Here is a 20,206-nt window from a genome sequence, read left to right on the forward strand (position 1 = left end):
GAACATATATGTCATTGATTATTATTAGAGCCGGACGGATATATCAGTCAGTCGATTGTATTAGCCAATATTGGCCCATCACAGATATATCAGTATCAGCCTGTATGTTATATGATATGCAAATTATTAAACATTTATTTTTAACAGAACATCATGCAGAAAAACATACTTAGAGTAATTTAGAATTAATCAAATTACAAATTAAGTGTATTTTCCTGCACTGATATCATTTTTGACATTAAAGTTTATTGTGAAACTGTTAAATTGTTGAAATATCCTACCTCTTTTACATGTGTTTATCAGAAGTATTTCATAACCATAGCTGAAGAATAATAGCATTTTATATATACACACACACACACACACACACACACACACACATATATGTGTGTGTATATATATATATATATATATATATATATATATATATATATATATATATATATGAGTTACATTTACTTTCCTGTTACCGTCAGACTGCACAACACTTCATTTTATACCTTAATGTAAACAATAATCGTGTGTGCGTGAGTGTGTGTGTGTGTTTGTTGAGCTGCGTGCTTGTCACTGAGTTTGTTGTTTCTCACTTTTGTGTCTTTTCAGCACACTACAGATGGCTGTATGGTTCTGTCTGCCCTGCCCTCTCTCTCTCTTCTCTGTCTCTATGTTGCTGTCTCTGTCAGTCGGCTATGAAAGTTAACCTTCCTCTGCAGAATGTTTTCAGTGATGATTGCAGTTGCTTGAATTTGTTGACTCTGAAGTTAAAGCAGCATTAAGCGATTTCCACTGGGCAGTAGTAAGTCATAGTAAATAGTCTTGTATACTCCAGTATATTACTAACAAGTCTATAGCTGATTTGTTGGCTTAAACTTGAACATCCTAAAGAAGTCCTCTTCACCAATATGCTGAAACAATAGTTAGCTGCTGGGCTGCAATTGACCCCGTTCCTCTCCTCAGTGCAGCATGTACTGTATTGCTCTATGCGTTCTTCAAAGCCACCAGACTCCAATGACAAAAACAGTCATTTAAGCTTGCTTAACATAGAACCAGCTAGTCTACTGCTGCCTTGATCAGTTAGTTTGTATTATTTTGAGACTAAAGGGAATCTAGACTAACCCTTTGAAAAGCCTAAGTCACACAACAGTACAAACTATCAAATTGATCACTGTGTTCAGTTATGTTAAATTACTATTTTTCTCAGTGGACACTGGCTTCCAAGAAAGCCATACAAGGGCTTCAGTTTCCCTTCCAAAATCACTCCCTGATGGCAACGTAAAGGTAGACCACTGGGATTCATCCAGATGGACTTTTGATCCATGGTTAGAAATTTGAAAGAGCTACAGAGTTGAGTACGGACTCTGTGATCAGAGCTTTAGCAAACACTTTTACATTGTCTTTTACTTTGAATAATATCGCTTAATGGAGCTTTAAGTCTAACCCTTTGATTGATCTCTTGTATTACTGCTGTCACTGTACCATAGCATGGTAGAACCAGAGACATAATTTTAAAATTCTACAACTTTCACTGATTAAGAACCCAATACTGGTCAAGGTATTCACTAAATTCCCATGTCTCTGCTCCTAGCATGATCTTACTGTATTTTTCCCTTGTTGCCACTATTGTGGTCAAAGTGCATTACTGATGTTATAATGTCAATGGCGGGTTCAGTTCAGAAACGAAACAGAAAATTCAATTACTCAATTTCAAAACTGGAAGCCAAAATATAACAATGATTACTAAGTCAGGTGACTTGGTGACATTACACTATTTGTAACCAATCAAATCTGAGGCGAACTGAGCCCATGCCAAGTTATTAGTCATGTTTTTACAACACATAATACAGAGTGTTTTAGATATCTTCAACATTAGCCTACATTAACCACTATGTAATACATGATGTTTGCTATTGACATGCTTGCTTGATTCACTAGGGTACAATTACCACACCCCATTAGCACCAGTTTCACCCCCTTTTATTCTTTATTCTGCCATTACATCATTACTATTATGTGAAAAGCTCTTCCTGCTGGAATGTCTCTTCTCCTTTTTCAAGACTTTATCAGTAAACGTAGGCTTTTTAGGCTCTTTAAAGTTACCAAAACAACCCCACTGGGCTGGTTGCAAGAAGATATATTTGACCTGTCTACAGATTTAGATTAGTCTTAGATTTATTCTGGTGTGAGTAAGACAGTTTCACAAAAAATGAAGACTGAATAATTATTTTAAGCCTAAAATAATTCAAGCATTCTAAGAAATAATGTTATGTTGAAGGATTATATTGAGCAACCCAAAGTTCTTTTTCTAACTTAGTTGGGTGTTTCATTATGGACCACTACTGCATGAGCCCTCTAGCAGCTTCAAAGCATGTTGACCAGGGTAGCCTGTAAAATTAACATTGGCCACATATCACTACTGTACTCACACTCTTGATGAAAAGGGTACAGGGGAAAACAGCATGGTCCTGGTGAGATGAGACCTTTACATCAGAGATGTGGCCTCATTTTTCTTGTAGGACAGCCTCTGGTGGAATAATGGCTTGTCTGTATGGGGAGTGGTGCAGGACTTAAACAGATGATCAGCTTTCCTGAAATCTGCTGTCCTGCTCATATGCACATGCAATGCCCACACAGGGCATAATGCGTCAAACCTTTGTGCCTTCACTCAGGAGAACAGTGTTCTGAAAAAAAGCTGATAGATCCATTGTGGGGCACCTACAGTATTGGCTGAATCCAGGTTAGGGAAGAAATCTGGCTTGGGCTGCAGGCCCAGCCTAGGGCCTTGACACAGCAGCCCGACGGTCGGCCCTCGGTCAATATTGGGCCAGCAGTGAGAGTCTATCGCCCTAGTTTTTGCAGTGTGCCCCACATTGTTGGCACTAGTTGGCTCTTTTCAGCTGTTTTTCAGACTATTCAGCACATTAAATATAATTTGTCCTCCAACATCAGGTTGTGTTGTTAATGTGCTAACGGCTAACAAGTGTCTAGAATATATCCTGTCCATTGTACAGTTCCCCTTTTTGAATAACAATGTACATGCTAGTTGACCAATCGTAATACGTAATAAGGTCAACTTTTTGGCCAAGACATTAAAGATGTGAGGTGACGGTTGGCCTTTGTTGCCACTAGTTCTTTAATGTTGGTTTGGTGTGTCTGGGCCTCAGACAGCCTCAGTGCAAACTGCAAGAAAGAGGGGCAGATGGGAAAAACCTTAGCTGTGGTTAAAGCTACGAGCAGGGCAGTCTTAATGAAGAGAAAATTCCTCCTTCCTGCCTCTATGGGCTTAAATACGTTATGAGAGCGGTGAGCATTGTCACCCAAAGGCCTTTACTTTCTTCACTAATTCTTGAAGCAAACAGAATGGTGTGCTTATATTCAAAACACTCCTCAATATCCTGTAGAGAGAGTGATTAGAGAAGGCTCTTGCACTCTGAGTGATGTCAGTGACCAGCAGTGGCAGGCATGGGCATTCAGGTTCCACCTTTCACATGCCAAGCCCAGATGGCTTAGGCTAAGGGTAGACTTTCCCTTGTGCCTGGGATAGAAGATCATAGTGAGTGTGTAGAGGTTTGGTATGTTTCACCTGACAGAAGCTACATTATTTCTGTTATCTAATGTTTGGCCACCAAAAGGCTTTTAAAATTATTGACAAACTCCACTCAAGCTGAGAGGGAAAGCATATAGCAGCGTGTTTGGCTGCAAGGTTGCCAAGAGCATTTACACTTGAAGGCACATTTACAAGTGAAAACACAAAAAACAATGAATATTCAATGTTTTCCTAAAGGGCAAAAAGACCTTAGACTGCATTGCCATATCTTTACCAGATTTGTTCCACAGCATGAGAATGGGAGGTCCTCTTGCCATACAGGGGGTTCTGCCTGGACAGTAGATCTGTCCCTGTGTTAAGAGTACAATACTGCTCCAGATAATGATATTAGAGTTCTTGTGTTGGACCGGGGACCACCCTGCTAGTCGATGTGAGCCACTACATTGAAGCCGTCTGTTGTGCAGAAAATATTTCAGTGCTAAAACACTGCCTCGGGGACCGAATGCCATTCAATGCTCTACCCATCATGGTCGCACCCTACCCTTAGAGGCATGTAACCATTGTCATGGTTACCCACCACCATTGAAAATCCCTCATTAGAAGCCCAGAGATACTACAGATATCACTGAAGCCATAAAGCAAAGAAGGTGCAGGCTAAGTCTGAGCAGTTCAACTTCAAAGACACTGTTAAAGACTTTATCATTCCCTCTGATAGCCTAATGCAAATATTCTGCACATTGCTCGGGTTCTAACCAGCTCTCTTTTCAACTCATTGAAAATCAAGGATCCCTGAGATGATTGATCACCACAGTGGAATTCCTGATTGCCTGCTCACAAATGTGAGCTGTACAAGGATATTCTTATGCTGTTAGCTCTCAACATGGAAAGGGCTGCTTCCCCCCACTCCCCCCATGATTTGATGCTTGTAGGCTATGTCCTGCAGTCAAACCTGCAGAATTTTCTGTGTGAATGTAATCTAAATATATGTGTATGAGAGATTTAAGCAATCTAAACAACAGAAAGCTTTGCTTGTTGACATGCTGGAGGGGCAGTTTCTAACTGCCACAGCAGCAAATGTGTGTTTACCAAAGCCATGGGGTCTCAGTTTGGAGCTGCTGCTCAGACTAGTGTCCAGTTGCCTGTCTCTGTCTTTGCCTCTGCCTCCGCCATACTCTGGCAAAGCCAGTCTTGGGTACCTCGGAGGCACAAGGCACGTGTTTTGGGGATAAGCCAGGGTCAAAGGCTTGTTCCCCTTTCTTTATGGGGATGCTGCTCCTTTTCATTTTGTCAAATGCTGGTTCATCCATTATGCATAAAATAAAACCAGTTTAAGCTCAAACACCATCAACATCAGACCAGCAAAACTGAAAATCAACCAACTCTTTTCTGTGCATCAACCCAGCCCACTAGGTTCGGCACTCCCAAGTGAGACCGCTAGGTCAGTCACACGGCCACAAGACTGCAGTGTACCTCAGGAGGAGCACAAGACAAGGTCTTACCCCACAAATTCCAAGCTAGAGCATGTGTATGGGTGATCCTGAGTCCATCTGTTGGCCATTCTCTTCTAGGATATCTGTCCAGCAGCAAATACCATTGTTACAGCATCCAGAGAGATCACTTCCTGGGGTTCGTATCTGTACACCCTCTGAGGAGGAAGCTGAAATGGAAGTGTGGTTAGTGTGAAGGTGAGCCTCTGAAGGCTCAACTGCTGACATTTGTTCAGCTCTGAGTAGTCCTTAATGGGAAGCTTATTCTTGAAACTGGACAAGTATAGGCTTATTCCTTTACAATTGTTCAGCACAACCTGGGAAGTGCATTTAGAGATGTTTCCCTCAACAGGTCTTCAGTTAAGCACATGTCCAAAATAGCCTTGACAGGTTGAGGGAGCTAAATAGTTTTGCGGGGGAAGGGTGCAAGAATGACTTCAGGGGCAACACCACATCTGTCACTGAGAGATGTGGTGTGAAGGAGCTTATGAGGCATTTCCATTGTGAAAACAGAAAATAAGTTAGAAAAAGAACACTTTATATCATGAGCTTGTTAACTTTCTACTCTTTTCCAGGTATTCAACCTTGAGTGAGACTGTCTTACTTACATTAGCAAGAATGCTCCACCACACAGCCAATGATCAGCCGTCACCATCATGATCTGAAAATAAAACAGAAAGAAATGACACAAATTGATCATGATATATGTTGATGGACACCAAACAGTCAATTAAATTATTCATAAAATGATATGAATACAATTGGACTGGCAGTAGGATGCCCTATCACCAACTACCAGAGTGCTCTGACACACTTCAACAGATTTGGCACTGTTGAATAGCTGGTTGTAAATGTCAGTGGTTTACAAACCATTCTAAATACGTTTGATTTGATTCTGAGGTAAATGTAATATGCATAGGAAATATTTCTGTTTATCAATTAGGGTGAACCATATTGGCTGTTGACTGTTGTTTTTATATTGGTATATAAATTAATCCTGATCATGGTGGTTACAGGGTGATATTCAAATATATATATATATATATATATATATATATATATGTGTGTATATTCCAAAGTTTGACTCTGCATGTAAGAGAAGCTTAGCACTTATGCTAAAAATTATTATTTGTTCCAACGCCATCTGCCTCAGCGAATCTGTCCCTTTGCTCTGCTTAAATTACAATTGCAGATGCTCTTGATCTAATCATGCAATCATTTACCATGATTTTTAAGTGAGTGTTAGACAGATGTGAAAGTACCCATTAAGACTAATGGCCTAATGCTCACCAGTAGCCAGAATCACTCTGCAGTGGATTTATGCAGTGAATGTTACCAGACTCATAGTCCTGGTGTTGGTGTAGATGTGGTCCCTGAATATCAGCAGTGAAGCTGGCTTAGAGGAGGATGATTACTGGTGTCAGCGATGCAGGCAAATAGTTTGACCATGATTGAATGGGTGAGTTGCTTATATGTCTATGTATGGTTGGGCTTTGATGGCATTTATGGAATTTGAATCCAGTACTGAATGAGCTTACTGAATCTAAATTCTTTCAAATCCTTTATCGAATCTAATCAAGGTCTGCTTTCAACGTTGAATAAATTCAAAAAGAGCTAACATCCTGCACTAAAGATGTGCGACTCAGCCTATTGAAAAGTTGTATCTAAAACATAACAGGTTTAGCCTACAGAGTTTTGTCCATCTTTGTCTTTGCAAGCTACTTAATCCAAACACCAGAAGTTCCAATTCAGAAATATGAAATTGATCATCAATGAATTAAAGTCTGGCTGTGAACTCTGACAACCAAAGCTGACAAGATTCTTTCTCTACAAAGGTGCCAATCTGTTGAGTGAAGTGCAGACTGACAGGGTAGAAGCATGGGTAACTTGTGGCCTGCTAATGAAGAGATGTTCCTTTTAACTGATGATTTTTTGATTGATTGATAGCATGAAACCTAGATTGGGAAGGAATGCAAGTATCCATCCTTTTTTATCCATCAGATAAATGGCAAATGTCATTGTGATGATACCATTACTGTTGTCTGTTTACGTAAATGCCATCCACAACTACTGATGACTTATGAGGGTGCTGAAGGTTTTTTTCGTTTAGTGGAGGGAGATTTCAACCATTAGCTCTTCTAGTTGTTCTGAGGGGCAAGGGGGCACTCAAAAATGCTGAAAAAGAAAAAAAAGATTTGATTGGGCCTTAAGGTTTTTCCTTTTCATTTGCTTGTTTACTACCTGTCTGTCTGATGCCATCAGATTCAAGATTCTGAAATCTCAGTTACTTTGGTGACTAAGTGGGCCCACAATATTACTATAATCAAAACAGCCAATAGCCAATGCTAATGAAACACTTGAAAATGGTTTGCATAAGTGCATTAACCAGAAAACATCCAAGTTTTGCTTTGGCCTTTTTGCAAGCTGACTTAGTACATTGTAGGACATGATTTGCTGCTGGCAATGTCCGACATTTTAACCGGTATAAAAAACAGTCAGTGCCAGCTAACAATGGGAAGCATGGATGTTTCATGTAATATTCTTTACTAATAACAGAGGAAGAAGAGAAAATGATTTGATAAGGGATTTGTGATTTATCATTCAACCATTGGCTATCAGAACCCAACCCTAGCTCTATGGTTCTATGAAGACACATCAAGTGATTCTGACTTAGAATAGTCTTATTTCTATGTTTTTTTCAGCAGGTTGAGCTTAGCTGCTAAGACATATTAAAGCTAATCCTAATGAGTTTGCTGCAAAGAAGAGACGCATTCCAGCTGTGTTTATTCTGTTTATGCTAAGGATTAAGACTTCATGCTGCTAACATGCATACCAGCCGAAGAACTGACACTGACAACAACTAAACTGCTAACAGCCACTGTGTTCATGTAGAAATGCTGTGAACCTGGCGGTGTTAAAGTTGAACGAGCAGGGGCTGCTGGACAAACTGAAAAACAAGTGGTGGTATGACAAGGGAGAATGCGGCAGCGGAGGAGGGGAGAGCAAGGTTAATACACACACTCTCTCACACACACACACACACACACAAACACATAAACACAGGTATATACACTAAAACACGCAAACATGACAGTAACACTGGGTTATTAGGTATTAAAAAAAGTAAAGAAGCAGCACAGTTACAATGCCGCATGTCATGTGGAGGTAGCAATGTTCTCTAGCTGTAGCCTTTGACATAAAACTAAGTACCATATTATGACTCATAGATGTTTCACATAGATTATAGATTTAGCAGCTGCTCATTAGCTCCACCAACAGGTAGCGTTGTAGCCTGTGCTGCTTCTTCCACAGATGTGTTGCACTCTGTTTGGTTGAGGTCAGGGTTAGGGCAGGCTTCAGGGGTAAGGTCAGGGTCAGGTGACCTCATACCAGATGGCAGCAACAGTGCAGGAGAAGGGCTGTTGATAAAGAGTTTGTGCAACCTGGACAAACTCTATTTATCTATGGCTCTGGCCTGGAGGAATACTGCTGCTGAAAAAGCAGAAAGGCTTTTCACCGCAGCGCCTCTCACTCTCTGTTTGGGGCCAAACAGAGGGGCCCTTACAATGCAGGACTTCATTTTAACAGCTGCGTCTAATTAATCACAACAGACTAAAAGGTCTATTCAGTCCTCCTGGGGACTGTAATAGCATGTTAGCATTTAGCATTGAACATAGATGGAAGGAAACTCTTTTTGCTCAAAAAGTCTCCCCTGCTACATAAGCTATAGGTAATCACACATATTGGCGTAATTGAATTGAGAGTAATGTGGCAGAATATTGTAAAGCCGAGCTTTAAAGTTGTATCATTCATGACAGATGACTTCCCTGCAAATAACAAACATTACTGGGCCCTGTCTTGGTTGCCAGACCAGAGCGTGAGAATTGCTGCCCCACTAATAACATAAGATAACATTGATAATGATGTTATTTATGTTATTCCCATTAAAGAGTGCCAGTAAACCTTGCCGTATTGAAACTGAATGAGCAAGGGACCCTAGACAAGATGAAAAACAAGTGGTGGTACGATAAAGGAGAGTGTGGCTTCAAGGACTCCACCAATAAGGTTAGTCGTATATGTCTGTGGATCAATCAAACACACTGTCTGTTCACACATGTAACATGCACAGTAAGCTTGGTTGTACCAGGAAAAGCTATCTGCATGATAAGATTAAAGTAGTCCCATATGTCTATGTGTACTTGGAAAAAAATATACTACACTGTATGGTAAAGTGCAGGTTAGTTCCAGCTGTATGTAATGTAAAGGGCACCCCCAGGTTAAAGCATGGAGGTTCAACTGCCAAACTGTGAGTATAATTCTGATAAGAAGGAAAGTGGTGTCCTGAAAACAGTGGAACTTCTTCAGATAAATTCACTGTGCATTAGCACGTAGGCTCACTGAAGTTTTTGTCTGTTTTAAGTTCAAGTCTGTCTGTCTATCTGTCTGTCTGTCTGAAATCCTATTTAGATTCACTACATTTTCAAGGTAATATCTGCAAAGTAAGAGATTGAAATGCAGATTTAATGACTATCACACAATGCTTAACACATAAAAGGTAAAATGTTGGAAAGAAGAAAGACAGGTGTGTTAAGGGTGGTTGGCTTGAGTCAAGGCAACCATTTTTTGTTTTGTTAGCTGATTCCTCCATTTCCAAGGGTTTATGCATGTGGTTGCTGCTTTGTCAAAAGTTGCACCCAGAACCCTTCAGAGGGACCATGCTGCTTTGAGGGGGCAATACTGCTCTCACCTTAAACAGCTTGCAGACCTTCCAGGAAGTGACATGTTAGCCACAGGATCTAGCACTGTGTATTGTACAAGTAGTCATTATGATGCCAGGCTTCCAGCACAACCTGTTTCATTATGTTTGCATAGTATAATGCATAGGTAGTATTAAGTGATGGCAGGAAGGTGACCTGTATGTGGTCTTTTAGCAGTCTCCCATGGTTTCCATCAGGCAGGTCTGCTGGCAGCAAAGAGCTCTTTGGTACCTTTAAGTGGAGTTGAACTGCTGAACAGTGTGAATGTGTTTGGTTTTTATGCCTCCGCACTGGCGATAGCCAAATCCAGAGGCATTATGTTTTCAGGCGGTCAGTCCATCCATAAGTTCGTCCGTAGGTCTGTTAATAGGTTCTTCTATCTGTCCTATTCTAGTAAATGTAATATCTCAAGAGCCTCTTGAAGGAATTCCTTTAACTTTGGCACTAACATCCACTTGGTCACTGTGACCTTGAACCAATTTTACAATGACACCTTGAAGTATTTATTAGCATCTACTAACATTTAGCAGTGTCACACTGATCAATGTGTCATTTCATGCTGCATTTCTATTGGTTGGTCACACAATGAGATGCACATCCCAAATTTCTGACACTCTCAGAATATTATCCCACACTGTTTTTGATTGCACTGCCCTGACAATGGTCATCCTTGAACCTCTTACAGTGTAATGCATTACCACCATTTCAGAGCCACGACCAAAGATATCGCCACGTTTCTGTCATGATGGTCATCTTTTGTCTGGAACAGCCCAAAATCGTACAATGTATACTGGGGTTTAGGTAAAAAACCAAACTAGCCAGTTGGTGTTTAGCTAGCTGACGTTCTCTGTGCTTCATAGTGCTTAAACTTAATGTATGAAACTATGCTGTTTTGTATAAAACAAATGCATACGCATATTTGCTTTAAGGTCTTTCATGAACAGTCTTAATTCTGAGAATAAAATGTCAATCTCAGAATTTGGATGTATTTAAGAACATTGTCTTTCTCTGATTTAAGAAGTTTTTGATGGAGTCATTCATGTCAGTGTTCAAATAAAACTGCGGCTTACAGGTGGGGATCACTGTTTGCACAGGGTGGGGGCTAAAAAAGTATAAACACCGATTCATTTGTATCAGCACAGAAGGGGGAAACCATAGACACTGTGTTGACCTGCTGACTGAGCAGCTGCATTGCAATGAAAAAAGACCATCATATTTTAGATCTCTTCCCCCTGCATTCATTTTATCAGGTATTAGCTGGAAGCTAACCCAGTATGAATGAATGTAGCAAAGTTCTGGCCAAAGCGTTTTAATTCTGATGGCCATATGTTGATGTAAATGCAGGCTGCAGGCTACAGGCTAAATGACTGAGCTCGGTGTTGCATGAAAAGCCACCGAACCACATCCATGGCCAGTGCCCTTAAGCAGTATAGTGCTGATACAGTATATATGCTTTTTTAAGCATGCGCGCAATGAGTATCCTACAGAGACTGCTAGCTGGCAAACCTGGATGGAAATTAAGATGGTTTCTATTTGAAAGGAAATGCACCGTGTTTAATCATGATCCACTGTTTTGTTTAGAAACACTATATGCAAACAGAACTGTGTTAGTTGAAGTCCTGAGTCTGCTTCAGATAGACTGTGTTGTATGATCTACTGTCTGACCATGTCTAAAGTAAAAAGTGTTTACACTTGTTCTGCCACACTGGAAGACAGCGAGGAAAGCCTCCCATCACACAGAGGGATGCAATGAATCATACCAATGGGGTTAATGAGGCATAATCTCAGTGGGTGTGAGAGTCGCATTTTCTGTTTTAGAATGTTTAAAGATTTTTTTTTTTTCCCAAAGACTTTTAGTGCACAACAATACAAAAATATGTAATGAGTTTTGAGCAACTCAACAGCAGCTGAAAATCCTTTTTTGCTGATCCTCAGTGGTTTAACTTTTCACCTTGCTGCAGTAAGGTACAGTACAGGTGTTCTTCAGGACCCTGTGAAACTGCTGGGTAAAGTTACAGGTGCAACATAGCACATTTCTGACCACAACCACATCCATTTGATGCTGGCTGAGCTCAAAGGTGACACAGTGCAAGGTATCCTTATACAGCTGTATACCTTGTAGTGTTTCACCTTTCGGCACAAAAACGAGCATAGAACAGTCGTGTAACATTTAACAAATTAGTGCCTGACAAACTAGTGCCCCTACTGCTTCATTTCGGTTTAGGAAAAGCATCATGGTTGGGTGTCTTCATGTACATAATGTAGGTTAAGTTTAGGAAAAATAATCATGGTTGGGCATAGTGTCCTTATGTCCTTAAGTTAAAGTTATATAATCCAGGTAAATGAATGTAGGTTAGGTTTAAGAAAGTGGTTGAGAATGGTTGTGTGTTGTCACATTATGTACTGAGCATAAAGTTACATACTTAAAAAAAGTTCTGTAGGTTAGGTTTGGGAAAAGAATCATGGTTGGAGGTTGACAGGAAAAAAGTTGGTCACTGTCACCTTACATACTGAGTGTAAAGTTAAGTACTTAACATAGAGTATCCTTGGTTGGGTTTAAAAAAGTTAAGTTATGTAGGTCAGGTTGAGAAAAAAAAAATAGGCTGGAGTCGTCACATTATGTAGTTAACAAAGTTACTAAGGTTAGGTCTAGGAAAAGAATTACGGCTGTGCGTCATCACATTATGGACTGAACACAAAGTTACATACTAAAGTGACATAGGTTAAATTTAGGAAAATAATAATGATGGGGTGTGGTCATATTATGTTTTGAAGTTACAAACTAAACGTGAAGGAACATAGGTTAGGTTTGGGAAACCGTCATGACTTGGTGCTGTCACCTTGCACACTGGACGTAAATACTTAAGGTAGAGTAATATAGGTAAGGTTTAGGAAGGTAGAGTTATGATGTTTAAGAGTCGTGGTTGGGCATCTTTTCATTATATACTGAACACAAAGTTATGTACTTCATGTAAAGTTACAAAGAATAGGTTTAGGCTACATAGGTAAGGCTTAGGAAAAGAATCATGGTTGGATGTCATCACATTATGTATTTAACATAAAGTTATGTACTTAACGTAACATGACACTGACAACCCACCTTAAAATTCCCCAAACTTCACCTGGTTTCACACAGGACATGAACACCAGTCTCATGGGGGAAAGCCGTGTGTTTGTTTGACCCTTCCATCACCCCAGCCTACTTCATTATGTGGACTTTAGCTTTTTATACTACTTCTTGGCTCCTATTGGCTCATTTGTCAGATTATTGCAGCCTTTAAAATTATATGGGTTATATACAAATTCTTGTGCATTGCTTTTCCTTATTTTCCTTCTGAGAAGTGCATAAGAACATCCTGAACAGCGTTGAAACCTTTAACAAGCCTGGGCAGTGAAACAATACTTTTCAGTCTGCTGTTAAGTCTAATGTAAACCCTAAGCTGTTAATTAAATAATATATGTAACATTTGGATGATTTCACTATGCTGTGGAGGTTATGAAACATCATGCTTTCTATCCTTTATTAATTCACTCACCAAAATAACCTGTGAGTTGTGTGAACACAGTGACATCACTTAACTAAAGACATTTTACATGCACAAATACAGTACACAGAAAGGTACACACTGATTTACACACAAACAAACTGATAAGGACAAACATGGTTTAAGTGTATGCAGGTCAGTTGTAGTGTAGATGTCTGTGTCTCTGTGCCGTCCTAATCTAAAGCTGTACTTATGATGAGATAAATGTGCAGATGACAGATTAGTTCAGTTGCCAAGTAAGGAGAAAATGAAAACAGTTTAGTGTGTCAGTCATTACACTGATAGCTGTCAACATCAAAACACACACTAACACTTTTCTCCGGGTGGCTGCTCTCTTTTTTTGCCTTTGTGTGTTCGTACCAGGAAAAGACCAGCGCTCTGTCCCTCAGTAACGTAGCAGGAGTCTTCTACATCCTGGTTGGAGGTCTGGGTCTGGCCATGATGGTGGCGCTGGTAGAGTTCTGCTACAAGAGCCGTGCCGAGGCCAAAAAAATGAAGGTACTTTATCTTTTCTAATGTCAGTTTCCACTTTAATACATTTTCTGTCTTAAATATATTAATATTATAGTAATATACTTAGTTATAAACTATCTATATGTAGGATTCACACTCAAAATATAATATGAATGTGAATTTGTGTGAAGGGTAAATGTTAGAAAACAAGCAAACGCATTTCTGTCAGAAAAACTGAAAAGCAAAATCCAGTGTGTTTAATGTGATGTGTATTGGAGCATTTCCATGTACTGTTTGAGAAATCCATTCTACAGTGTTGTTAAATAGTTTGTCAGTATTTTTTATGATACTATCCGCAGTAAGTTAAACCTTATTTTATTAGGTACAATTTTCTGGGAATTTTTCAAGTCTGTGGTCCTGTTGGATTTTATTGCGTTATACCAATGCGCTCTCATTCCAACTCATCACATGGTGCCGCTCTTTCTGCGTCTACTTATGCAATTTCGGTATCCTTCTGCATCAGCTGTTTACGCTCTGGGATGCCGTCACATGATATCAGTAAATGCTAATGGTGGGATGAAGCAGCACAGTTATACTTAAACACTTATGTTTACACAACATTGTGGATTGTCATGATAGTTAGGTTTAGACAACAAAGTCGCAGATGGTTAGGTTTAGGCAAAAGAGGCACATGCTAAGGTGTAGAAAAAAAAAAAACCCACACATCCACATGGGAGGCGAACTCCCGACTCCTATGGTCTGTGGGACATATCCACCATCTGCCCGCCCTATAAGCACACTTGCGCTCCTTACATCATGTGGTTACTGGCATTGTTATTACCTGATGCTGTCCTTCAGCGTTATATCCGCTGTCCGGCCGGGTTCTCAAGTGACGCCGCCTGCATGCATTGCATGTGGATGCATTCTGGTTGGATGCTGAAGGTGGCTTTTGGGATCAGGCTTGTACGCTGAGAGCACTGACAGAGCGGCACTATTTGGCGAGTTAGAGTTAGAACAGGCTGGTTATACCTTATACTGTTCTCATGTTTAGTTCATTCTGTTTCGATCAGTGAGGGTATATAAAATAATAAAAACTCCCCTTGGAATAACACAATAAAATTCAACAGCACCTAACCTTTAGGCATGTTTACCTCTGGTAACCAAAAAAAACCTCACTGGCTTTAGGAGTATACTTAGAGAGATGTTAAAGGTCCCATATCATTAGAAATCTGATTTCCATGTCTTTTTTCATTATAAAGCAGATATAGGTGTTATATAAATATTAGGAAAGTATCAAAATGCTCAATACACAAAGAAACAAAACACCGGTCAAATTCAGAAACCGTACCTTTAAATGAGCCATCAGAACTTCTTCAGAAATTTTGATGTCAACAGTACACTATATAAAGATAGTGTTGCTGCGTTGCCTTTGCAGTCATTTCCCAGAAACAATGACAGTTTTCAAGATGCTAAGAGCACAGATGTTGAAGACCCTGAAAGAGTGACCAGTCAGAGGAGATTTTATAGGAATGTGGCATTAAAGAGACAGGCGTTAAAACAGAGCGTTTCATATAGGTATATTCAGGCACACAGTATAAGTAGATAATGTGGGGTTCTTTGGATTAAAGTTCTTTAAGTTCTTGTAGGAATGCAAAATACATGTATGAACCTGAAAATGAGCATTATATGGGGCCTTTAATGTTGAAAAACATCAGCTGTAAAATAATTATTCTATTAGTTTAAGCCAATAAAGGGCAGATCTAACCTTCGACCCCTTCATAGTCAATGCTGTGAGTGGTTTTGGTCTGGTGGTCACAGACAGCAAACTTTAAAGTTGTTTTTTTAACTCCTTGTGGTGTTACAAGTGTCACTTTTAATGTCATGATGATGTCATACACCGCTCCAACCTTCCTCCAATAATCCTTCAAGTCGGTGAGAGTTATTAGGTTTGTTATTAGTTTGTGACCTGGCAAACTACGGTCTGATTAACCTTTTGAAACCTGGGCTAACTGTCTTGATTTCTGTCAAAAACATTGGAAGAGGGCAATGAGTAACTTAAGATTTTTTTTTTTTAAAGAAGAAAATCACCTTAATATTAGCAGGAAAGAAGCAAAACTAAGCAAACTAAAAAGAAAGTAAAAAAAAAAAATTAAACAAATAAACAAAAGGAGAATGACCTGAAAAAATGGTTAAAATGTATATTCCTGTAAAATAATTTCACATATAAAATTACTTTTTTAAAATATACTATTTTTATGCAATTTGTGAGACTTTTTTGCCAGGTTGCTCATTGCCTTTGTCTAATGTTTTTTTCTTTTCTTTTTTTTTTTATCAAACCAATGCACATCAAAGAGTGTAAAAGTTTGAATACTTATGAGAGGCGTCTGAATGCAGTAATGAAAAGTAATGTTGAACCAGGTTTCAAAGGGTTAAGACATTTTCATTTTAAACCCACTCTACATTTAGGTTTACTGGATCTGTCCCAGTAATGACAGTGGTATTCGCCTTAATCATGATCATTCAGGTTGTTTGGCAGACAAATCAGAGGCTCAGATTGTGCGAGCACAGTCTGCTGAAATAAAGCTTTCTTATTAAATACAGAATTCAGAACAGAGAAACTTATGTTAACTCATGATGTTTCCTTTTTATCTACTGTGGGTAGTTGTCATGCACTTCCGTTATGGTTTTTTATTATTTTATTGTATCCATTTTGGCCTTGGAGTACACACACACACACACACACACAAACACACACGCTGTTGCTATTTATGTAAAAAGTAACTTTGACCACATTTTTCCTTTGTAAACAGGCTTTCTCTCTCTAGACGGGTTTCCATTACAGATCTGTGCAAAACTTGAGTGATATTTTCTAAATGTCGATAAAACACAACTGCGAGATGACTGTGTGTCCACTGAGTGATGTTATGCGACTTCTCCTCTGGCGATAACATTCCAAGAAGCATGGTGATGGATGTTCAAAACATGAGCAGATATTTTTTATTGCAATCACCGCACCAGCCGTCATTATTTCCAATTGAAGGCAAGGTAGGCGTGTTATTGAGCAATAATGTAAAGGCAAGCCCCTTATAAGTGAGATTGGCCACATTTGAGAGATTTCTCGGAGCTGATAGTCCACGATCTCACAGAGGAATTGTGGATTCAAAACTTCCGGACGCTCTGCTCAACTGTTGAAGAGTTATGCGATACAATAACAGCTCTTGTAGCTCCTGCTGCATCATGAGGGAGCTAGTTCCTACTGACAAGCACATAGCCATAGCATCATGTGACCTAGAAAAGCCAAAAAAGTGTTTCCATTGTAGTTTTGTGAAATATGAATTTTTAAAATTGCCTGAAATGCCACCTAATGCAAGCATAAAAAGGTTTTTGCTATAAATGATTTTTTAAAAAATTGGCATGTTTCCATTAGGCTTATTTTATATTCGCAATTTCAATTTGTGCAATTTGAGGGGTAATGGAAACCCGCCTTCTCATTGTCTCTATCTCTTGCTATTGTAGTGAAGCCCCATATTGCTTAGTAGTCACATGGCTATAGAGTATTCTTTAGGGTTGGTTACCGTTCACATTTTAACTGATAGCTGCCCTTTTTTTGCTACTTATTTCTTTCTTTTTAAAAACAAAAATGGAATTTCAGTTGTGAAAAAAATGATACCAAACTTCCAGCTGCAAGCTCAAAAGAGAGGGGCGGGTCTGTGGCATTTCACAATGGAGCAAAGTGTACTGCTCTCTGGCTCTTCCCAGACACAGTACATTCTGCTGCACCTAAGTTGCAGAGTATAGATATTCATTGTTGTTAAAAAAAGTACACTTAAAGCCCAGATTAATGCCTCAGGTTGTGGGTACATACGACAGATGCAGTTGAGCCTGCACAGAGCAGGTGCAGACAGCTGCATACAGGAAAGTTTTCCACCTGGTGCCACTGTGCTGCGTTCTGGCCATAGACTGGATATGAAGATGGATGGACTTACCCCCATTATGCTTAAGTGAAGCTAACATATCCCAGATACAGCTGCTGCCATCTTGTGTTGGTGATGTCGTTCAGAGCCGGAGTCTGTGATGTAGGGATCTCCACGGTGGGGGCATCCTCGCCAAAACACCTGTCCGACTAATCATGAGCAGCCCCATTGAATGTGAATGCATGGATTGGCTGTCACAGCTGTCAGTCATGGCTGAAATTCCCCTTTTTGTAGAAATGAATAACTCATTAAAACTGAACTTATCATAAAAACAATCACTTGAACAAACATCAGGGAGGTGAGAACTACCTTCAGTGACAGAAATTATCTTTGGGAAACATTTATTTGGCGTGTGCTTTGAATTTTTAGTTTAGCCTATCACCATTCACTAACATGGAGGGGCGGGCTAAAAAGCTTCACTTTGGGGAAGCTGTCAGGTTTTCCATCTTCATATAAAGCCTGTGGTTCTGATTGCAACCCAGTTTTGTTCTGTCCACTGTCAAGAGTGGCCGTGAACGTCTCTGGTGGCCACATTGCAGCTGGAACGTGGCGCACTCTCTCACCAAGATGCGCTCTCTGCAGGGACATGGAGAATTTGGCATCACTTGATTTAATCAGTACTTGGTAGTACTGAAGTCATTTGGTCAGTACTCTTGTACCGAGTCAGTACAGAGTTCGGTACCCAACCCTAGTCATCACTTTTCCAGAGGCACAATCAGTAAAGCAATAACGATGACTTTATTTTTGTCATGAAGGTGGCAGCCAACACCTTGTCGTCCCCCCAGCACACAGGAAACTACACACACACTCTGTCTTCTCCTCAACACGCCCCCAACTTCAACCTGCTGTCCCCCAGCCACCAGCCAAACTACGCCACCTATAAAGAGGGCTACAACGTTTACGGCATTGAGAGTGTCAAGATCTAAGACCGGTAGGAGAGCGATGATTGATGGCTAAAACTTTCCTCACCTTTCAGTCATAGACAGTGTTTAGACTGTTAGCTTTGGATTGGCTCTCATTCAAACAGCTGCATTCACATCATGGTGGTAAACAGCAGCATCAGTGGCAAACTTTCACTGGGCCTCAGTGATCAAAAATTGAATTTTTTTTTTTCCTAATGCTTCCTCTTTACATTTTGTATTGCAGTGAAGCTACCATCAGTGAAACTCAACATTCCCAGTGTCTTCATTGACTTTAATGCTTCTCTTTTCCTGGTTAAGGCTGTTAACCCTTTGATACCTAGAGCCAACTCACTTTTCTTGTTTTGCCTTAAGACACCTTTCACAAGTATTTCAACATTTGAACCCAGAGCTAATTGGTGAGATTTATTTTTTTTTTTAAAAAAATAAAAAAAGAAACTATGGAAAAACTGTGAATTTAGCTAGTTATTTTAATTACATACTTACATACTTACTTATTGTAACTATTTAAGTTACAGAATTATCATAATTTTGATTTTGTTTTGTTTTGTTTTTTGTTTGTTTTTTAAAACTGTTTTCTTTCAGTGCTCATTGCTCTCCTCTTATGTTTCGGAAGAACCAAGTTCATTTGATTAGGTTTTAAAAGGGAGTCTTTAGTTTCAACGTCTTAACAATAGTCAAAAGACAGTGGCATTAAAGAAGAGATAATTAGAGAATGAAAACAGTATTTCTATTAAACAGAGGTACTTAAGCCTTAATTTTAAGATATTTTTAAGGCCCCATCATTATTTGAAATAACTAATAAAATGATACACATGTTAGCCCAGTCCTTTTGTTTTTCTTTTTTTTTTTTAACTGATAGCCTCATCCTATCAAAAGGACTGAAAAAAATGATGCCAAGTTTTAGTTCAGCAGAGCTTCGTTTCTGATTTTTTGATGGTGGTATTGCATGGACTATTCTGAAGTAAAAACACTCAAATGTCATTAAACACTTTTGAACAATATGATTTCATTAGGATCCATGTTCATGGAATCTTTTTGCTTCATAAAATGATCAGACAATAAGATAAAAGTTGCCACTGAGGCCGGCTGGCGTAGCTGAGTGCTACAATTTACTGATTATTCAGGGCCGGACGTGAATGCAGCAGTTGGTCTTGATAACAAAACTAACATGTAAAAGAGTCTAGACAAAATATCTGGTCAAAACTGTATATGGCTGTGATACTCCTTTCCTTTCACTCATTACCCAACAGCTTGCTCACCTCCTTTATCCCTGCTTTATCCCTGCGTTCTCACCTTTTCTCTCCTCCTAACCACTTTTCCTACCCTCTCTGCACTCCTCTGTCCTCCTCTCCTTCCTTCTTTACTCTCCTCTCTTCCGCTCTCCTTCTTGTCTTCTTACCCAAATCCACTTTTTTTCCCCCTTACCTGTTCCGCCTTTCTCAATTTCTCCTTTCTCCTTAGCCAATCATCCTCTTAAACTGACTGACTCATTGGCCAATCACTTCCATCTGTCTTAATGTCAG

General features: G+C 39.6%; 1 protein-coding gene across 4 annotated transcripts in view; it reads left to right on the plus strand.

The window, feature by feature from the left end:
- LOC121941996 (glutamate receptor 2-like) overlaps positions 1 to 20,206 on the plus strand; it is a 68,725-nt gene that overhangs the window by 41,939 nt on the left and 6,580 nt on the right. Inside the window, exons 17-19 of one of the 4 annotated variants that reach the window (XM_042485063.2) lie at positions 7,924 to 8,038; positions 13,697 to 13,831; positions 18,516 to 18,691. In XM_042485063.2, the coding sequence (XP_042340997.1) occupies positions 7,924 to 8,038; positions 13,697 to 13,831; positions 18,516 to 18,686 (421 nt within the window). In that variant the 3' untranslated portion in view covers positions 18,687 to 18,691. Of the gene's footprint in view, positions 1 to 7,923; positions 8,039 to 8,981; positions 9,097 to 13,696; positions 13,832 to 18,515; positions 18,692 to 20,206 lie in introns of all 4 variants that reach the window. The other 3 variants (XM_042485064.2, XM_042485065.2, XM_042485066.2) reach the window with 3 other exon arrangements.

The sequence above is a fragment of the Plectropomus leopardus genome, chromosome 3, assembly GCF_026936395.1.
Source record: "Plectropomus leopardus strain MGB_pleo_1.0 chromosome 3, ASM2693639v1, whole genome shotgun sequence".
Lineage (NCBI taxonomy): Eukaryota > Metazoa > Chordata > Actinopteri > Perciformes > Serranidae > Plectropomus > Plectropomus leopardus.